This window comes from Macrosteles quadrilineatus, unplaced genomic scaffold (assembly GCF_028750875.1).
Source record: "Macrosteles quadrilineatus isolate MER2022 unplaced genomic scaffold, UCM_ALF_1.0 Scaffold_4__1_contigs__length_99947679, whole genome shotgun sequence".
Classification (NCBI taxonomy): Eukaryota; Metazoa; Arthropoda; class Insecta; order Hemiptera; family Cicadellidae; genus Macrosteles; species Macrosteles quadrilineatus.
Window position 1 is genome coordinate 34,450,412 of NW_026542597.1, and position 16,963 is coordinate 34,467,374.

The window sequence follows — 16,963 nt, forward strand, 5'->3', positions numbered from 1 at the left end:
CCTTTTTAATGCTATTTAATATCATAGAACCAACTTGTAAAGTTGAAACGGCTGACAAAATTCTTTAATTTCTTTAAATATGAATACTCATAAGGTTTACATGAGAAACTCCAGAGCCAGAGCCACTAGGGCGGAGCCTGAAAGGATTTTTGAGGTAAGAATAATATGTCTATATGTTAATCGGGAATGTCAGCTATCATCATACTAAATTTCAACCTTGTCGTTTTAGCATTTTTCGCGTTTACTTGTCACAAACATCCATCCATACATCCATACATCCGTACATCCAAAACTTTCTGATTATAGAATCTTAATTATTTCCTATATCCATGAACAATTTATTTAAAAAGATTTATTCCCTGTAAAATATTATTACAGCATTTCACAAATATTAGAACAGACTCAGTATAATAGATCATAAACATAAACAAATGAAGTAACTGAAAGAATCATACACTAATGAAATTACATTAACATATGGTTTGACAGCTCCATTTAAGTAATGTTAAATAATGTTTACATTCGGGCTTAGTGACATAATTATTTTAAATTTATAATCCTTACCCTCTCTGTTCTAATATTCGTGTAGTATTTAATATGTTTGAACCAGCTGTGTGGAATTGTGAAATCAAAATTCATTTGACAGTTAGTTCTGTTTGTTTACATTTTTAAACTTTGTAGGTTTGTTCTTTGTTACCATGGATACCATCAATCAATATTTTAAATCTCTCACCTCAAATTTTTGAAAGCCCACGGGGCAGAGCCCTAGGCCAATTTTGAAGCGGGAATAGTTCTATATGTATCCTCGGAGCTGTAGCTTCATTTGTGTGCAATTTGAGCCCAGTCGGTTCAGTAGTTTTTGAGATTACCTCATACAAACACACACACACACAGACACCACCTCTTCTTCATAATAGTATAGATTACAACATTAATATTGTATTCGTGTCAAAAGCTTGGTGTCAGAAACAAGCTATTCTTTGGGGAGATCTCGCCTCTTCAGCTTTCAAACCAGTTGTCAATGTCATCTTTGACTCCAGCACTTAAAATAAACACGAAAGTCCATCACAAACCCTGGTTTATTTTACGCTTATCCGATTTCCTTCTATTGCTGAAACCAATGGTGGTTTCATATTACAGAGTTAGTATACTGAATCGTTTTACGAATATCTTTTTAAACCACATAACACGCATCGCTCATTAGTAATTCAATGTGTATATTTTTTATCGATTAATAAAATGAGAGTTTATATTGATAACAATAGTAATAATTATAATAATGAGAATGGCAAAAATTCTACTACAATCAATCTTTTGTCTCGTTTATTGCCTCTCGTCGAATTGCGAAACTCAAAGATTTTTTCGTTATTTAGTCCACTTACCTTAAATGTGCACTGGTGTCAATCTGTTTATGTTATTTTAAGATAAAGTCTTATTTTGCTCGCTTTATACTTTGACAAACATAAACAAGCAGATTTTTGTAAAGTATATTTTGATAACATTTTATCATTTTAAAAATATTTTCGTCAAATATTTACTTTGATTCGTCAATCTTGGAATTATTTTAATTCCTTTTTAATAATTTCCCTTTATATATCAATGCTTATAGAAAGCTATATAATCTTTCATTGACAAATTGGCTTTGAACATAAGGAATTTGATTGTAGAAGGTATTTTGAAATTCATCCTGCTATAACATTTTGCAATCCTTAATACAACTAGGCCTACTACAGCTTTGCTAACCAGGTTTAATAAAGTACCTGGGGTCTTAGCAATGGCTCTGTAGTTTATTTCCATTGTACCCCTACATCGAGTAATCTTAAGTGTAATCTTTGCTCAACATTTTTTATTGTTTTCCCTTTGTACTGTGTCTTGTAATTTGCTAGTATACTGTGGATGGTTTGTTTTAAACACATGTTACAAGTCTTTTGTTTACTTTTTCCTTGTTACAGTATTTTGTTCGACCAAGATGGTTACTTGGCAACCCATAAGGTATATGTTAATAATTTTGTATTTTCAATTAAATTTTTTACGTAATTAGATTTTGTTGGCAGTTTTTACTGCTTAAAACACGTTTCTAGGCTATAAATAAATTTAAGAATATTTGAAGGAAATCGTCAAAGCCGTTTACGAGATCTTTGTGCAAGCATTTATAAAATACAAGCAAACACTGCTCATGTAAGAGTATAGGATAGGATAGGGTAGGATATGATATGATAGGATAGGATAAGATAGGACAAATGCTGTTTAGTATACATACAGTTACGGGATTCTCGGGAAAGCAGGCTCATAATTAATGGATTTAGTTAGCGTGTGAGAGGCAACTCAAATATCAGTTTCGCACAGCTAGGTGCGACATACTGGGACACGTCGAAGCTAATGATTACACAAGGAAGGTCGGGTTTCAACGTGGAACCGTCCCGTAGGAAAACACAGGTTAAGTCGACCAAAGTTGTACAGGATACAGAGAAGTTGGTAGTTTAAGTATTGACTTTTGGATTAGAGCAGTATCATCTATATGGACCAGTTGTATCCTATTTTTAATAGAGTTTAGTTAAATAATGTTCTTACAGAAAGTGCTGTAAAAGTATTACAGTCGTTTTTAGTTTTCTCCCTCGATACATAAAGAAAGCATTATTTTCATCAAATCCGTTTTGGGTCCTCCTGAACCCAAACAGTGGGTTTCGAAGTGACGAGCTGCAATGTTACATGTCATATATAGCCCGGATCACAGAAAACATATTACTTATATGTTATATGGTTATAGTAGTATGTTGTCTGTGCCCGGATTCACTTCATTCATTCATTTTAATGATTGTACCAAAATTTGCCATATAGCCCATTTAACTAAATTGTCAGAAAATTTATAGTAAATTTAAATTATATTATCCTTTAATCACCCCTCAGAAATCATCATCACATTTTAAAATATCTATAAGTATAAAAGAGGATGTTTGTATATTTGGCAGTGATAAACTCAGACACCGCTGAACCGATTGCCACGAAACTTGGTACATACGTGTAGAATTTCATTGAATAGGTTTATACACCATCAATTTCGTGATCCGTCCAATCGGCTCCGCCCCAGTGGCTCTGGAGTTTCCCATGTTAACCTTATGAGAAATGGAATTAATGAATCTTAACAGCTGTTTCAATTAAACAAGTTGGTTCTGTTCTATGATGTTCTATGGTTCTATGCATTAAAGTTACAAGGACTACCAACAGGGTGCAGCACTATTATTTCTTTTACATTTATGACAACAGCTAATTTGCAACCAAAAGGTGAGTGAGCATAGCGAACGAACTTCAACCTGGAGGCGAGTTAGCGTAGTGAACGAGCTAACCTGAAGGCAAGTGAGCGTAGCGAACGAGCTAACCTGAAGGCAAGTGAGCGCAGCGAACGAGCTCCAACCTAAAGGTGAGTGAGCGTAGTGAACGAGCTCCAACCTTAAGGTGAGTGAGCGTAGCGAACGAGCTCCAACCTAAATGTGAGTGAGCGTAGCGAACGAACTTCAACCAGGACGTGATTGAGCCATGCGAATGAGATCATCTTGAAAATTAAGAAGTTAGCTAGTACAGTATTGTATATATTCAACAAATATTATTGTTTATAAAAACTGTAACCGTGTTCATTTAAATATCAAACCCCATTCATCATTATAATATCTTATTCTTAGTTCATTAAATTTGTATTGTTAAGAAATCCTTCAGCTTAATCATTTGTCTTTCTATAAGTATATTTAATCTAGGTTTAACTTAGCTAAGTAAGTTAAAGGTACAAACCTGAACCAAATTTTATTAGTCCAAATTAGGTACAAACGCTACCAATAACAAATTTTGTAAACACATTGAACCAATTGGGTAGCTGATTAATCATTATAAACACGCATAGTGTTTTCTTTTAGAGCTTAATAACAGCTGATCTTATATTACGTTACTAGTCCGGAAAATAGGTGTTTACGTGGTGTTTACCATATAATACGAGTACGGTAAACATTATTTGGACGAGTGACGTGCGATATTTGTACTCTAAATAAACTAACCTAAAAATAAAAAAAACCTGTACAAATCCGTTATGTATTCAAATGTTCCAACCAACTAAAGGACTTTAAGATGACTACTTATAACTTCGAAAAGAGGTTATGTTTTCGTTTATTAATTAGTTGGTCTGGTAAAACTCATTACAGTACGTACGTAATGAACCCCCATTTGGTAATAAGCAGGCAGAAAATATCACTTTTATCACCTTGACTATGGATTGAAAAGGGAATAATATCATACACTATGAATTCACCGAGACCCTCCTAATATATTTTCTGTGTATTGTAAACTGTTAATAATCTCAGTTTTCGTCAGAACAATGGCGGCGAACTTCAAAAGCGACGTGGGTAACCATCATTACTGTCGGTAGCCAGTATGTCATTGGTGAATGGTGTCTTAACTACTGCATTGTTAATGAGCATAGTAGGGAGTGTGTATTTGCGATTGTTATGCTAAATTGAATGTTCCAAGTGTCAAAATCACTTCAGTCAAAAGTGCCGCCACCGCTAACATCTTTGTCGCACCGACAAAACGTCAGTTGATACATGTATAAATACAAAATTATTATAACTGGTTAGCTGTGTGGATATACCTGGGTAGCTGTGTGGATATATTGTTCATCCGGTAATCAGAAGGTTACTGGATCGATGCTGAGAAAAGCCAGGAGCTAATGGTTCGAAACTGGACTAAGTTGTACTGGTTCATTTGGGGTTTTAATAAATATTATCATTGTAAAAAAACAGCTGACCTGAGTCATTAACAGCTGTCATCTCATTCATTTACAATTATCCTTCACTCGTCTACTACTTAAAAATGTGTTGGCGTGGTATCTATTATTCTATAATAAGAGGAGTGGATGGTTGATTTTAACTAGCGTTGTTATTTTCTACAATATTACCTAAAGTTGCAAACATAAGCTAAACAAAGGTAGTAATTGTTTTTTTTTTTTTTTTTTTTTGTTATGGGGGACTTCTGACGCAAAGACAACAAGTTATCATCGTGTAATTCTTGAGAGAAATATTTTCTGGTCCCACAACAATCCCCCGTTTTACAATTTATACTATAAATATACCATAAATAACCTAACCGTTGAAATTGTGAATTTATGGACTTTTTTATCCACCTAATCTTTCTACCTTATCTTACAACACACTCTTTGATTAGACGACAATGTGAGTCCAGTACACACACTAACTAACACATACACAACACATGGGGTTGATTGAGGAAGGGGGGGGGGGGTAGGGGGAAGGTGCAGACGACGCCTCGGCGACAAAACAAGGGGAGTTTGTCAGCTGAGGGGGACAAGTGAGATTATTCAAGGAAAACCCAAAGTCTGGACTTTTCCGCTAGTCATGCGTGAGTCTTAACATCCTGGAGATTTTATAAAATCTCAGTCAGAATAAATGGCTTGTAAAAGTGCAAACACTTTTAATCAAGGGTGATTGAGAAAAATCACCAAACTAATTAATTACAATAATTGTTTTAATATGAATTGACAGTTTGTTTATTATAGTGTATATTATATAGTACCCGTCCTTCGTACGGGGTTGGCATATAAGTTTAAAATGCTCATTGCAGTTATACTCAAGCTTTGCGTTTGCAATAGGGGAGGGCAGAGTTTGATAAAATTTTCTTCTTTAAATTGACGGTATACTATGGTATTACCATAGATTAAAAGAAGTAGATTAAAAGTGTCTATACTCCTTTTATCTATGGTATTACACATCTACCATAGCCATTATGTTATACCACTTCACCTAAACAATAAAAAACTATTAAAAATTCACAAAAATCACAAATTATTCATGACATTAAAACAATAAACATAACTGTAAACAATCCTATTTTGACAGTTCTTATTGCATATCACAGTTTTTTTGTCGCTGCTTTGTTCAAATTAGCTGTTTATATAAATGTATATTATATACTTATTTCCTAATTTCCTTGAGTATGAAAAAAATAAAAATAATCAATCGGAACAAAATACTATCAAATCGTATCTAGGTTTGCATTTCCTCAATCTTTAAAATATTGAATCAAAATTACAGACTAACCATTATTATTTGTTACAACCAAATATTTTAACAGCGAGTTATTTCGAAATAAAACTGCATTGAACGTCCGTATTGTTAACTATGCCAAAGGGAATACAATACGTAGCGTTTGTCTGTAGTTATTGATTCCACCATAATAAGCCTAAATAATTAATCAAGGAAATGTTGGTGGAAGTTAACTGACTGCAAACTAACCATAGGTGGGATTATCTTAAGTAAACTTATTTGTAACTCACTTGAATTATATCCAAATATACAAGTTATTTAATTAACTTGATTTGAATGATGTTTATTTTATTCATGTCTGTTAATTGAGAAATGCGCACTCAAAACACAACGGTTTCGTTCGTCAGAGTTTGGTAACGTAATGGAAAAAATATGTTTGTTCTACATTTAGAAGTTATTTATTCAATCTAAATAGGCCTACTATGATTTTGATCGTTTTAATTTTTATAGTTACTCCACTTGAGATAAAACATGAATGTATTTAAATGTGAATCTTCTATATAAATAAAATTAGAGTTTTGTCTGTACATTGCTCAGAATTATATACTTTTAGGTTATTTTTACGTTTTATACATTAAAGAAGCAGAAACGAGTCTTATCTCAATTTCTGTCTGTCTGTCTGTCCCTTTGTCTGTAACACTCAAGATGGCATTTTACGCAATCTTCTCCGTGAAAACCAGAGTACATATCAAGATCCAAGTCATTTTAATGTATTCACTGGATTGGCGAGAGTGTCTTTAGTGATTTAAATATAGCCTCACTACTTTGTAAATAAAATTACGGACGTTCAAAAATGCAGTTTTGTGCGATTTTTGTCAAATTTTCGTTCAATTTTTATCACATAATCGTCTATGAAATAACGAACAGCTGTTCGGATCAAGATTATTTTTTCTAGCTGTCAATGACATGTTTACAAATGTTGTTTACAAATACCGCAACTATTTCGAATCACGTTTTGAAAGCAAATCCCAACCAAGTGAGATTAAAAACGTTTTTCTTACAAAACGGATTTAATTAATCGCAAGTGCAATAATATAGTCTAATAGTGTAACCGTAAATGAAATTAAATAACTAGACATCGTCCAAATCGGAACCAGAAATTCTTTGAGTATAAAATGTTTCTTGAGTTTTGACAACCAGAAAGAAGAAGACCTTGAATCAGTGTTGTATAGGGCTGTGACACTGAAATGATCGTCGCCAATAGCTTACAAAAAAGGTTTCCACTCATTGACGGCGCTTCAATGGCGGTTGTGTAAAGTGTAAAGTAAAAAATCACAACTGCAGTGGGTGATTGTAACGGAGGTTTAACAGAGGAAGTGCTAAACTCGCTTTTCCAATGTGTCACTTTCTGTTTCTACTCACCGTGTGATGCAATCGCTGGACCATACAGCCAATAGGCCCATAGCTCATATCTTAGGTACGTAGGCCTAAGCCTACATATTTATTCATAACAACCTTTTTGACGACGATCCTTGATACCGGTACTTTTCCATAGAATACATGGCCTACCTACTTAAAAAATATAATTACAAATGACCAAAACCCCAACATTGTGTGATTTTCGTCACATTTGCTTCTAATGTTAATATATACAGGGTGTTTTTTTAAAAACTTGCATCTTTATTTATGTAAAAACCGCAATAGATAGAAATATGCAGTTTGCGGGAATCATCTATTGACGTAGGGGGACCAATTGTTTTGAATTCAACGTTACATTCACATTCCCCCCCTTTCCCCCCCTGCCCCCAACTTAATTTTTTTAAATAGCAAGGTACCCCTTGTGACATATCAAATAAAAGAGCATAAAAAAAGAAAATTTTTGATGAAAAAAAATTGAAAATCGGTTCATAAATTTGTGAGATATTTCCCCCCTCACCCCCCCGGAACTTAATTTTTTTAAATAGCAAAGTACCCCTTGTGACATATCAAATGAAAGAGCATGAAAAAAGAAAAATTTTGGCGAAATTTATTTTTCATTTGATATGTCACAAGGGCGGGTACCTTGCTATTAAAAAACAAGTTATGGGTAGGGGAAAAGGGGGGTGATTATCTCACAAATTCATGAGCCGATTTTAAATGTTTTTTCACCAAAAATTTTCTTTTTTCATGCTCTTTCATTTGATATGTCACAAGGGGTACTTTGCTATTAAAAAAAATTAAGTTCCGGGGGGGTGAGGGGGGGAATATCTCACAAATTTATGAACCGATTTTCAATTTTTTTTCATCAAACATTTTCTTTTTTTATGCTCTTTTATTTGATATGTCACAAGGGGTACCTTGCTATTTAAAAAAAAATAAGTTGGTGGCAGGGGGGGAAAGGGGGGGAATGTGAATGTAACGTTGAATTCAAAAAAATTGTGCCCCCTACGTCAATAGATGATTCCCGCAAACTGCATATTTCTATCTATTGCGGTTTTTACATAAATAAAGATGCAAGTTTTTAAAAAAACACCCTGTATACTAATCATTGTTTAGAGAATGCGTAATCTATTAAATAACAAAAAGTTGTTTGGGTAAGGTTGTTTTTTTCCAAACTGACACCGATAAGTTTACGCTATAACTTTTTACGAGAAAATCCAAAAGCAAGAGATCAATAACCTCGGGACTATATATTAATGTATTTAATTGGTCCGATTCACTATAGTTCTTAGGTAGGTTCTTACGTAGGTACTGGTTCTTTTCCTTAGAACCGGTAGTTTACAAATTTGATATCGTTGGTTTTGCACCTTATTTATTAGAGCCGTCCGTATTCAATTTAAGTGATGTCTTAACTCTGTATAAGTTTTGCTTTTTCTGTCTGGATTCCAAATCTTAGCTTACCCGGTATGTTAAGAAAATGATAACCTATTTGAGTAAAACATTTGTTGGGCAAACCATCATGAATTGTTTACGCCTTTATATTGTTTATGTATCAATAGTTCGTGGCCTTTGTTGGATTGTTGTATTGTGTTGTTTTGTTGTATGTTGGTAACGCATTAATGTCCTTATTTCTCAGTGTTTCACGGAATGGACAAGAGCACCTTTGATACTGAAAATGTCAACCGGAATAAAGTGTTAAATGGTGAGGTTGAGGTAGTACTTTAAATGCGTTTAAGTTAACCGATGTGGAAAGTAACTTTCAATTATAGGCCTACTTTAGAGCTACGCTTCATGGATCTATAAAAGATTTTTTTAGTTTAATCATTGGACATATGGACCAACACGATCCGGGTGACATTTAATTGCGAAGCATTTATTTTGGCTTGAACTGTCAGATACTGTATTTGCGAAGGTTTATAATATAATAGTTTTGCCAGCATATCTGCAAATATGCAAACTAATTGCTGTTCTTAATCTTAATATAAGAGGGTTTCAACTGACTACTATAAGATCCCCGTGCGTAGAACGGGCACACAGCTAGTTGTAACTAAATTACTTCAATATTTATTAATTACAGTATTTAAAAAAATAGATTTAAATTTAATTAAATATAAATTAGTGAAGAAGAAAAACTGTAGGTATTCAAAAATAATATCCTAAAATGAAATGGTGTCTAGGTAGGAAATATTTCTTATGTACTGTCCAGTGTCCAGGTGTGAAGAAGCATTGTTGGAAGAAAAGGTAAAAAAAAGAAGAAAAATGTGCTTTTAGATAGAGACTAGCTGTGTACCCGTTCTACGCACGGGGATCTTATAATATTCAGTTGAAACCTTCTTATATAAAGAACAGCAGTTGGTTTGCATATTTTAAGATATGCTGGCCAAACTATTATACATAGCTTCATTTTATGTTGTTTTTTGTTGTTCCGGATCGGTATGACAATCAATAAAAGGTTAAATTACCTCTGTGTCTGCCGGTCGATCCTATAACGGTAGGCTTACTTTTATTTTTACTATCTGATCTCGTTTGCATGGCTCAATCACGTCCTGGTTGAAGTTCGTTCGCTACGCTCACTCACCTGTATGTTGGAGCTCGTTCGCTGCGCTCACTTTCCTTCAGGTTAGCTCGTTCGCTACGCTCACTTGCCTTCAGGTTAGCTCGTTCGCTACGCTCACTCGCCTCCAGGTTGCAAATTAGCTGTTGTCATAAATGTAAAAGAAATAATAGAGCTAGTGCTGCACCCTGTTGGTAATCCTTGTAACTTTAATGCTATTGAACATCACAGAACAGAACCAACTTGTTTAATTGAAACAGCTGTTAAGATTCCCGCAAACTGCATATTTCTATCTATTGCGGTTTTTACATAAATAAAGATGCAAGTTTTTAAAAAAACACCCTGTATACTAATCATTGTTTAGAGAATGCGTAATCTATTAAATAACAAAAAGTTGTTTGGGTAAGGTTGTTTTTTTCCAAACTGACACCGATAAGTTTACGCTATAACTTTTTACGAGAAAATCCAAAAGCAAGAGATCAATAACCTCGGGACTATATATTAATGTATTTAATTGGTCCGATTCACTATAGTTCTTAGGTAGGTTCTTACGTAGGTACTGGTTCTTTTCCTTAGAACCGGTAGTTTACAAATTTGATATCGTTGGTTTTGCACCTTATTTATTAGAGCCGTCCGTATTCAATTTAAGTGATGTCTTAACTCTGTATAAGTTTTGCTTTTTCTGTCTGGATTCCAAATCTTAGCTTACCCGGTATGTTAAGAAAATGATAACCTATTTGAGTAAAACATTTGTTGGGCAAACCATCATGAATTGTTTACGCCTTTATATTGTTTATGTATCAATAGTTCGTGGCCTTTGTTGGATTGTTGTATTGTGTTGTTTTGTTGTATGTTGGTAACGCATTAATGTCCTTATTTCTCAGTGTTTCACGGAATGGACAAGAGCACCTTTGATACTGAAAATGTCAACCGGAATAAAGTGTTAAATGGTGAGGTTGAGGTAGTACTTTAAATGCGTTTAAGTTAACCGATGTGGAAAGTAACTTTCAATTATAGGCCTACTTTAGAGCTACGCTTCATGGATCTATAAAAGATTTTTTTAGTTTAATCATTGGACATATGGACCAACACGATCCGGGTGACATTTAATTGCGAAGCATTTATTTTGGCTTGAACTGTCAGATACTGTATTTGCGAAGGTTTATAATATAATAGTTTTGCCAGCATATCTGCAAATATGCAAACTAATTGCTGTTCTTAATCTTAATATAAGAGGGTTTCAACTGACTACTATAAGATCCCCGTGCGTAGAACGGGCACACAGCTAGTTGTAACTAAATTACTTCAATATTTATTAATTACAGTATTTAAAAAAATAGATTTAAATTTAATTAAATATAAATTAGTGAAGAAGAAAAACTGTAGGTATTCAAAAATAATATCCTAAAATGAAATGGTGTCTAGGTAGGAAATATTTCTTATGTACTGTCCAGTGTCCAGGTGTGAAGAAGCATTGTTGGAAGAAAAGGTAAAAAAAAGAAGAAAAATGTGCTTTTAGATAGAGACTAGCTGTGTACCCGTTCTACGCACGGGGATCTTATAATATTCAGTTGAAACCTTCTTATATAAAGAACAGCAGTTGGTTTGCATATTTTAAGATATGCTGGCCAAACTATTATACATAGCTTCATTTTATGTTGTTTTTTGTTGTTCCGGATCGGTATGACAATCAATAAAAGGTTAAATTACCTCTGTGTCTGCCGGTCGATCCTATAACGGTAGGCTTACTTTTATTTTTACTATCTGATCTCGTTTGCATGGCTCAATCACGTCCTGGTTGAAGTTCGTTCGCTACGCTCACTCACCTGTATGTTGGAGCTCGTTCGCTGCGCTCACTTTCCTTCAGGTTAGCTCGTTCGCTACGCTCACTTGCCTTCAGGTTAGCTCGTTCGCTACGCTCACTCGCCTCCAGGTTGCAAATTAGCTGTTGTCATAAATGTAAAAGAAATAATAGTGCTAGTGCTGCACCCTGTTGGTAATCCTTGTAACTTTAATGCTATTGAACATCACAGAACAGAACCAACTTGTTTAATTGAAACAGCTGTTAAGATTCAATAATTTCATTTCTCATAAGGTTAACATGGGCTTCCAGAAATTCCACGTCAAAAATCGACAAAAACTTGATTTTCAAGGGTTTACTGTTAAATATCTAACTGTCTCATATTCGATGAAATACGTCTAAAACCATCTCATATATGTATAGTATTTGGAAAATAAGTTTCAGGCGGGACAGTGCTATAGTTATTGAGGAGTAGTTGTAATAAAGTGCGTATTTTAGCGTTACCAAGAGAATGACAGATAGACAGACAGACAGACAGACAGACAGACAGACAGAAATTGAGATAAGGTTTGATTCGGTTTCTCTGACCTATGAAATGTAAAAATAACCAAAAAGTTCATTATTCTAAACAATGTACAGACAAAACTCTAATTTTATTTATATAGATGGATGTGGGAGCCAAGTCTCCAGTGATTAAATATTCAAAAGTCTTTAAAATTAACATTCACAACATATAGAAATATTGATTATAAAGAGACATTAAGAAAGAAGATAGTAACTTAATTCAACAGAAATTGGTGATATCAAACTCAATAAACATTTTAAAACCCATCATTAATTTCCAACCACCATCACACCATTGTGAATAGCCTTAAATTCAAGTGACTGTTTCAAACTAAGAACTTCTAGCCTACATTTTTGACTCTCATTATTATCTCATATTATTTAGCCTACATTAGTATAAATTAAGTTAATTAGCCTATCAGAATTTCATACCCGGCATGAACCAACCCCTAGATTAAGATCATTGTTCTCAAAATTGTTATTTAGCCCATCTATAAAAACCTAGACCAAAATATAATTTAACTGTCATAGCCCCATGAGATTGTTGTAATATAAGCTATAGAACCTAAATACATCTTATTGTAACTTTATTGGAATTTTTATTATCTCGTTTAAGTAAATTCTTATTTATAAAATCCATTAATAAAGTGAAGTAGGTTGCACACTATGATATAGTAAGAAGAATGATTAACACTTCTAATTGAATGGAGTGTTATTGTCTGAAGAACAAATATTGCTTTGCTGCAGACAATTTGGACTAGTCCCAGAAAGTCACCGAGCCAAGACAGCTAATGAAAAGTAATCTGTTGCCACTCAACACCTGAGGTTCATGACTTTTCATTTAATCGACAGACACTTCCTTGACATAGAAAGTTTGGACTTGGGTAGTGTCTTGCACATTACTGATTCCGGTTTTAAATATTGATGAGCAATAGAAATAATCAGATATACATTACATTTCTATGAACAAAAATTAGATATTTATTTCAACTAATCCCTTATGGCCCAAGAACCTCGATGTGAATATTTCTCTCACTGAAATTGCCTGGACAAACATTAAAACTGGCTTGGACCAGATTCATAAGCTGGATTAAAACAGAAATGTTAGCTAGTGCGTTAAACATGATTATTTTCGTGTTTGTAATGTAAATTCAAAACATGTTACTGTGTTTATTCACTTGTTCATTGCATGTAAGCTGTAAAATGTAAACTAAATTTATTAACTTTAATTTACCATATTTAGGTACTTCAAATGTAGTCATGCCTTTCAAATGTAAATTTTTGTTCACCAAACCATTTTGCTACTAAATATTGTGGTGTAAGCTCGTTCATTCAAAACCATTTGTTGAAAACTGATTGTATTACCATTGACTATAAAAACTCCTGGGTTTCTTTATTACGAAACTCAATGTAGAATGAATAAACAGACTTCTTTCGTTCTATTTGATAGTTTCAATCGTCTGTGTGGTTCTTAGTTCAAAATAGTAAAGAGGTTTCTATCAAATAATGCATAACGGAATTGTTCGAAATGTAAATACAGTATTCTGACTACATATTTAAATGGGAGACCAATCAATAAAATAATGCCAATAAGCTTGACATGGTCCCGAAAGCCTGGGTGGCAAAACATTGGAGATTATATAAGATCTGGTATAATACAGAAAACTCCCAGACTTATACAGAACTACGTTATAAAGTTGGCGATCAGATATAACAAGGGGTCGAAGCACTAAACAAGACTAGGGTTTGGACCGTTCCCTTGGGATAAACTAAAAATGCCAATGGTGTGGAATAAAAAAAAATGACTATAAATTACTCAACAATTCTTATAAATCGCTCGCTAAAAGGCAAATAAAATAGAAAGATAAGCCCAGACTATAAAATTGGTCACACGTAGCGTATTAGGTTCCCTTCTAAAGATTATTGATAACCATTAGGATTCAAGTAATGTAAAGCGTGCAGCATCGTTAGAATTAATTTCAAGCTAGAAATCCGACCCTAGTATGGACCAACGGCCGTTAGCCCGTTGCGTGGCCCATTCACTGCCATTTGTACATTCACATTTCCTGCCTCCTAAATTGTAACTGGATACCGTAGCCTTACAGATGTCTTTAACAGTTTAGCTCTTCAATTTACTACTAAATTTAATACAGATGTTGTTGGCAAACATAAAAATTAACTGTATGTTTTATTATGTTTCCAAACAATTGACTATTTTTAATATTTTTATTATCTGTGAATGTGAAAAGAAATTGTCATCATTCCTTCGTTCCTTTGCTTTAACAGGGTTATCCCCCAAACCATTTTGTAGAGCTTAAAAAACTATACAATTTTGTATTTAAAGCGTTGTTGTATGCCTAACGGTTACGGAGATAATAAAAAAAATGTAAATTACAAATTCCCATGTTATTCTTATGGAGAATAAATAAAAACTGTTGTAGTTTCCTTGTTTTTGGATATATTTTAATCAAATTTTGCCATCTTATTTATTTCACAATAACAATATCAACATTTCGACAGCATTCCCTGTAGCAGCAAACCTAAGTACTCATTAAAATTAATGTTATTTAAATAGGAATTAAATCTGACACTTTTAAGGGAATATTTTCGTAGAAATCCAGCCAGTTAAATGGATATTCGCTTAGTCTGCAGGTTGGCTGCGGCGGGGGTATTTTATTTTTATCACGTGAAAAGGAAATTGTCAACATTCATAAGTTCCTTTGCTTTAACAGGGTTATCCAACTTTTATCGTCCTTTCGCAGTAACTAACTACTGTATGTTTGGAATGTTACAGGTCTATGTAATAAATTTATTTATTTATGTTAAAGTTATGTAAAAGGTCTGTTTTTTATGGTAACAATCATATTTTAGATTAGGACAACCATGCTGATGTTTTGTTCATGTTTCTTGACTTGTCTTTTCATAAAACGACCACACTTAAAGTTATGCTTTAAGTTGCTCTTTCTCTCTTTGAATTTATTAAAATATCTTAAGTTGAATGAAATAGTGTGTCGTGAATCAGAAATGTTCAGAAGTGTGCAGAACTGTTTAAAAAATAAATTTTAATTGTTGTCAAGAAACCCCAAATTAAAGTTCCAGGAAAATGAAAAATTTTTAATGTGAAAATAACAGGGTGGTAGTAAACTTGAGTAGTACTAAAAATAACGTGAGTTAAGGGATTAATAATTCATGCAATAAATACAGCAGCTCCTGCAATATTAACTCCAATCGCCATCGTTTCTGTTTTACATGAAAATTACTAGTTTTTCTAAAAATACACGATCATAAAAATCTGAATTTAATAGTGTGACATTTGAACAGCATGATTACAATTTCTATTTAACATTTTGTTAATTGCTATAAAAATATGAATACATTATCTATCACCTTGTTTTTATACTTTTGTGCTCATTAGCTTACACTGTTCAGCTGTTGCAGAATAATTAACTAACTACATAAGTTCTGGTTGATTGTTGGTTGAAGACATATTTTTAACATTCTTGTTTGGTCAAATTCTTACAAGGTTTAAAAGTAAATCCTAATAAATGAAACTTATTACGTCATAAAATTGTTTACTATTTTTCTTTGTAAAACGCCGGAGTCATGTCATCTCTCACTCTCCTCCACCATCATGGTCTGTCTGACACATACAATGTTGTCTGATAGTGTTATATTGTTGTAGGTGTAAGAGCCATGCAGCACCATTGTCATGTTTGCTTGTCTGAGACCAGCTCTGATGTAGAGATAGAACGTGTGTTCCCTGGAGCCAAACTGGAGTCTTGTCATCTCTCCTCCACCATCATGGTCTGTCTGACACATACAGTGTTGTCTGATAGTGTTATTTTGTTGTAGGTGTAAGAGCCATGCAGCACCATTGTCATGTTTGCTTGTCTGAGACCAGCTCTGATGTAGAGATAGAACGTGTGTTCCCTGGAGCCAAACTGGAGTCTTGTCATCTCTCCTCCACCATCATGGTCTGTCTGACACATACAGTGTTGTCTGATAGTGTTATTTTGTTGTAGGTGTAAGAGCCATGCAGCACCATTGTCATGTTTGCTTGTCTGAGACCAGCTCTGATGTAGAGATAGAACGTGTGTTCCCTGGAGCCAAACTGGAGTCTTGTCATCTCTCCTCCACCATCATGGTCTGTCTGACACATACAGTGTTGTCTGATAGTGTTATTTTGTTGTAGGTGTAAGAGCCATGCAGCACCATTGTCATGTTTGCTTGTCTGAGACCAGCTCTGATGTAGAGATAGAACGTGTGTTCCCTGGAGCCAAACTGGAGTCTTGTCACCTCTCCTCCACCATCATGGTCTGCCCTGACACATACAAGGTTGTCTGATAGCCTAGTGTTATATTGTTGTAGGTGTAAGAGCCATGCAGCACCATTGTCATGTGTGCTTGTCTGAGACCAGCTCTGATGTAGAGATAGAACGTGTGTTCCCTGGAGCCAAACTGGAGTCTTGTCATCTCTCCTCCACCATCATGGTCTGTCCTGACACATACAAAGGATGTCTTACACAGAGCAAAGGTGAAGAAGTTTAAGAGAATATTGTGAGACTAAGAGAAGAATATTGTA

The 16,963-nt window shown here is 34.1% G+C and overlaps 1 protein-coding gene across 1 annotated transcript in view; it reads left to right on the top strand.

Annotated features, from left to right (window-relative positions):
* Nucleotides 1-16,963, top strand: part of LOC128992382 (uncharacterized) — a 39,952-nt gene that overhangs the window by 21,906 nt on the left and 1,083 nt on the right. Inside the window, exon 2 of the mRNA XM_054415934.1 lies at nucleotides 16,751-16,915. Coding sequence (XP_054271909.1) covers nucleotides 16,751-16,915 — 165 coding nt within the window. The remainder of the gene's footprint in view (nucleotides 1-16,750; nucleotides 16,916-16,963) is intronic.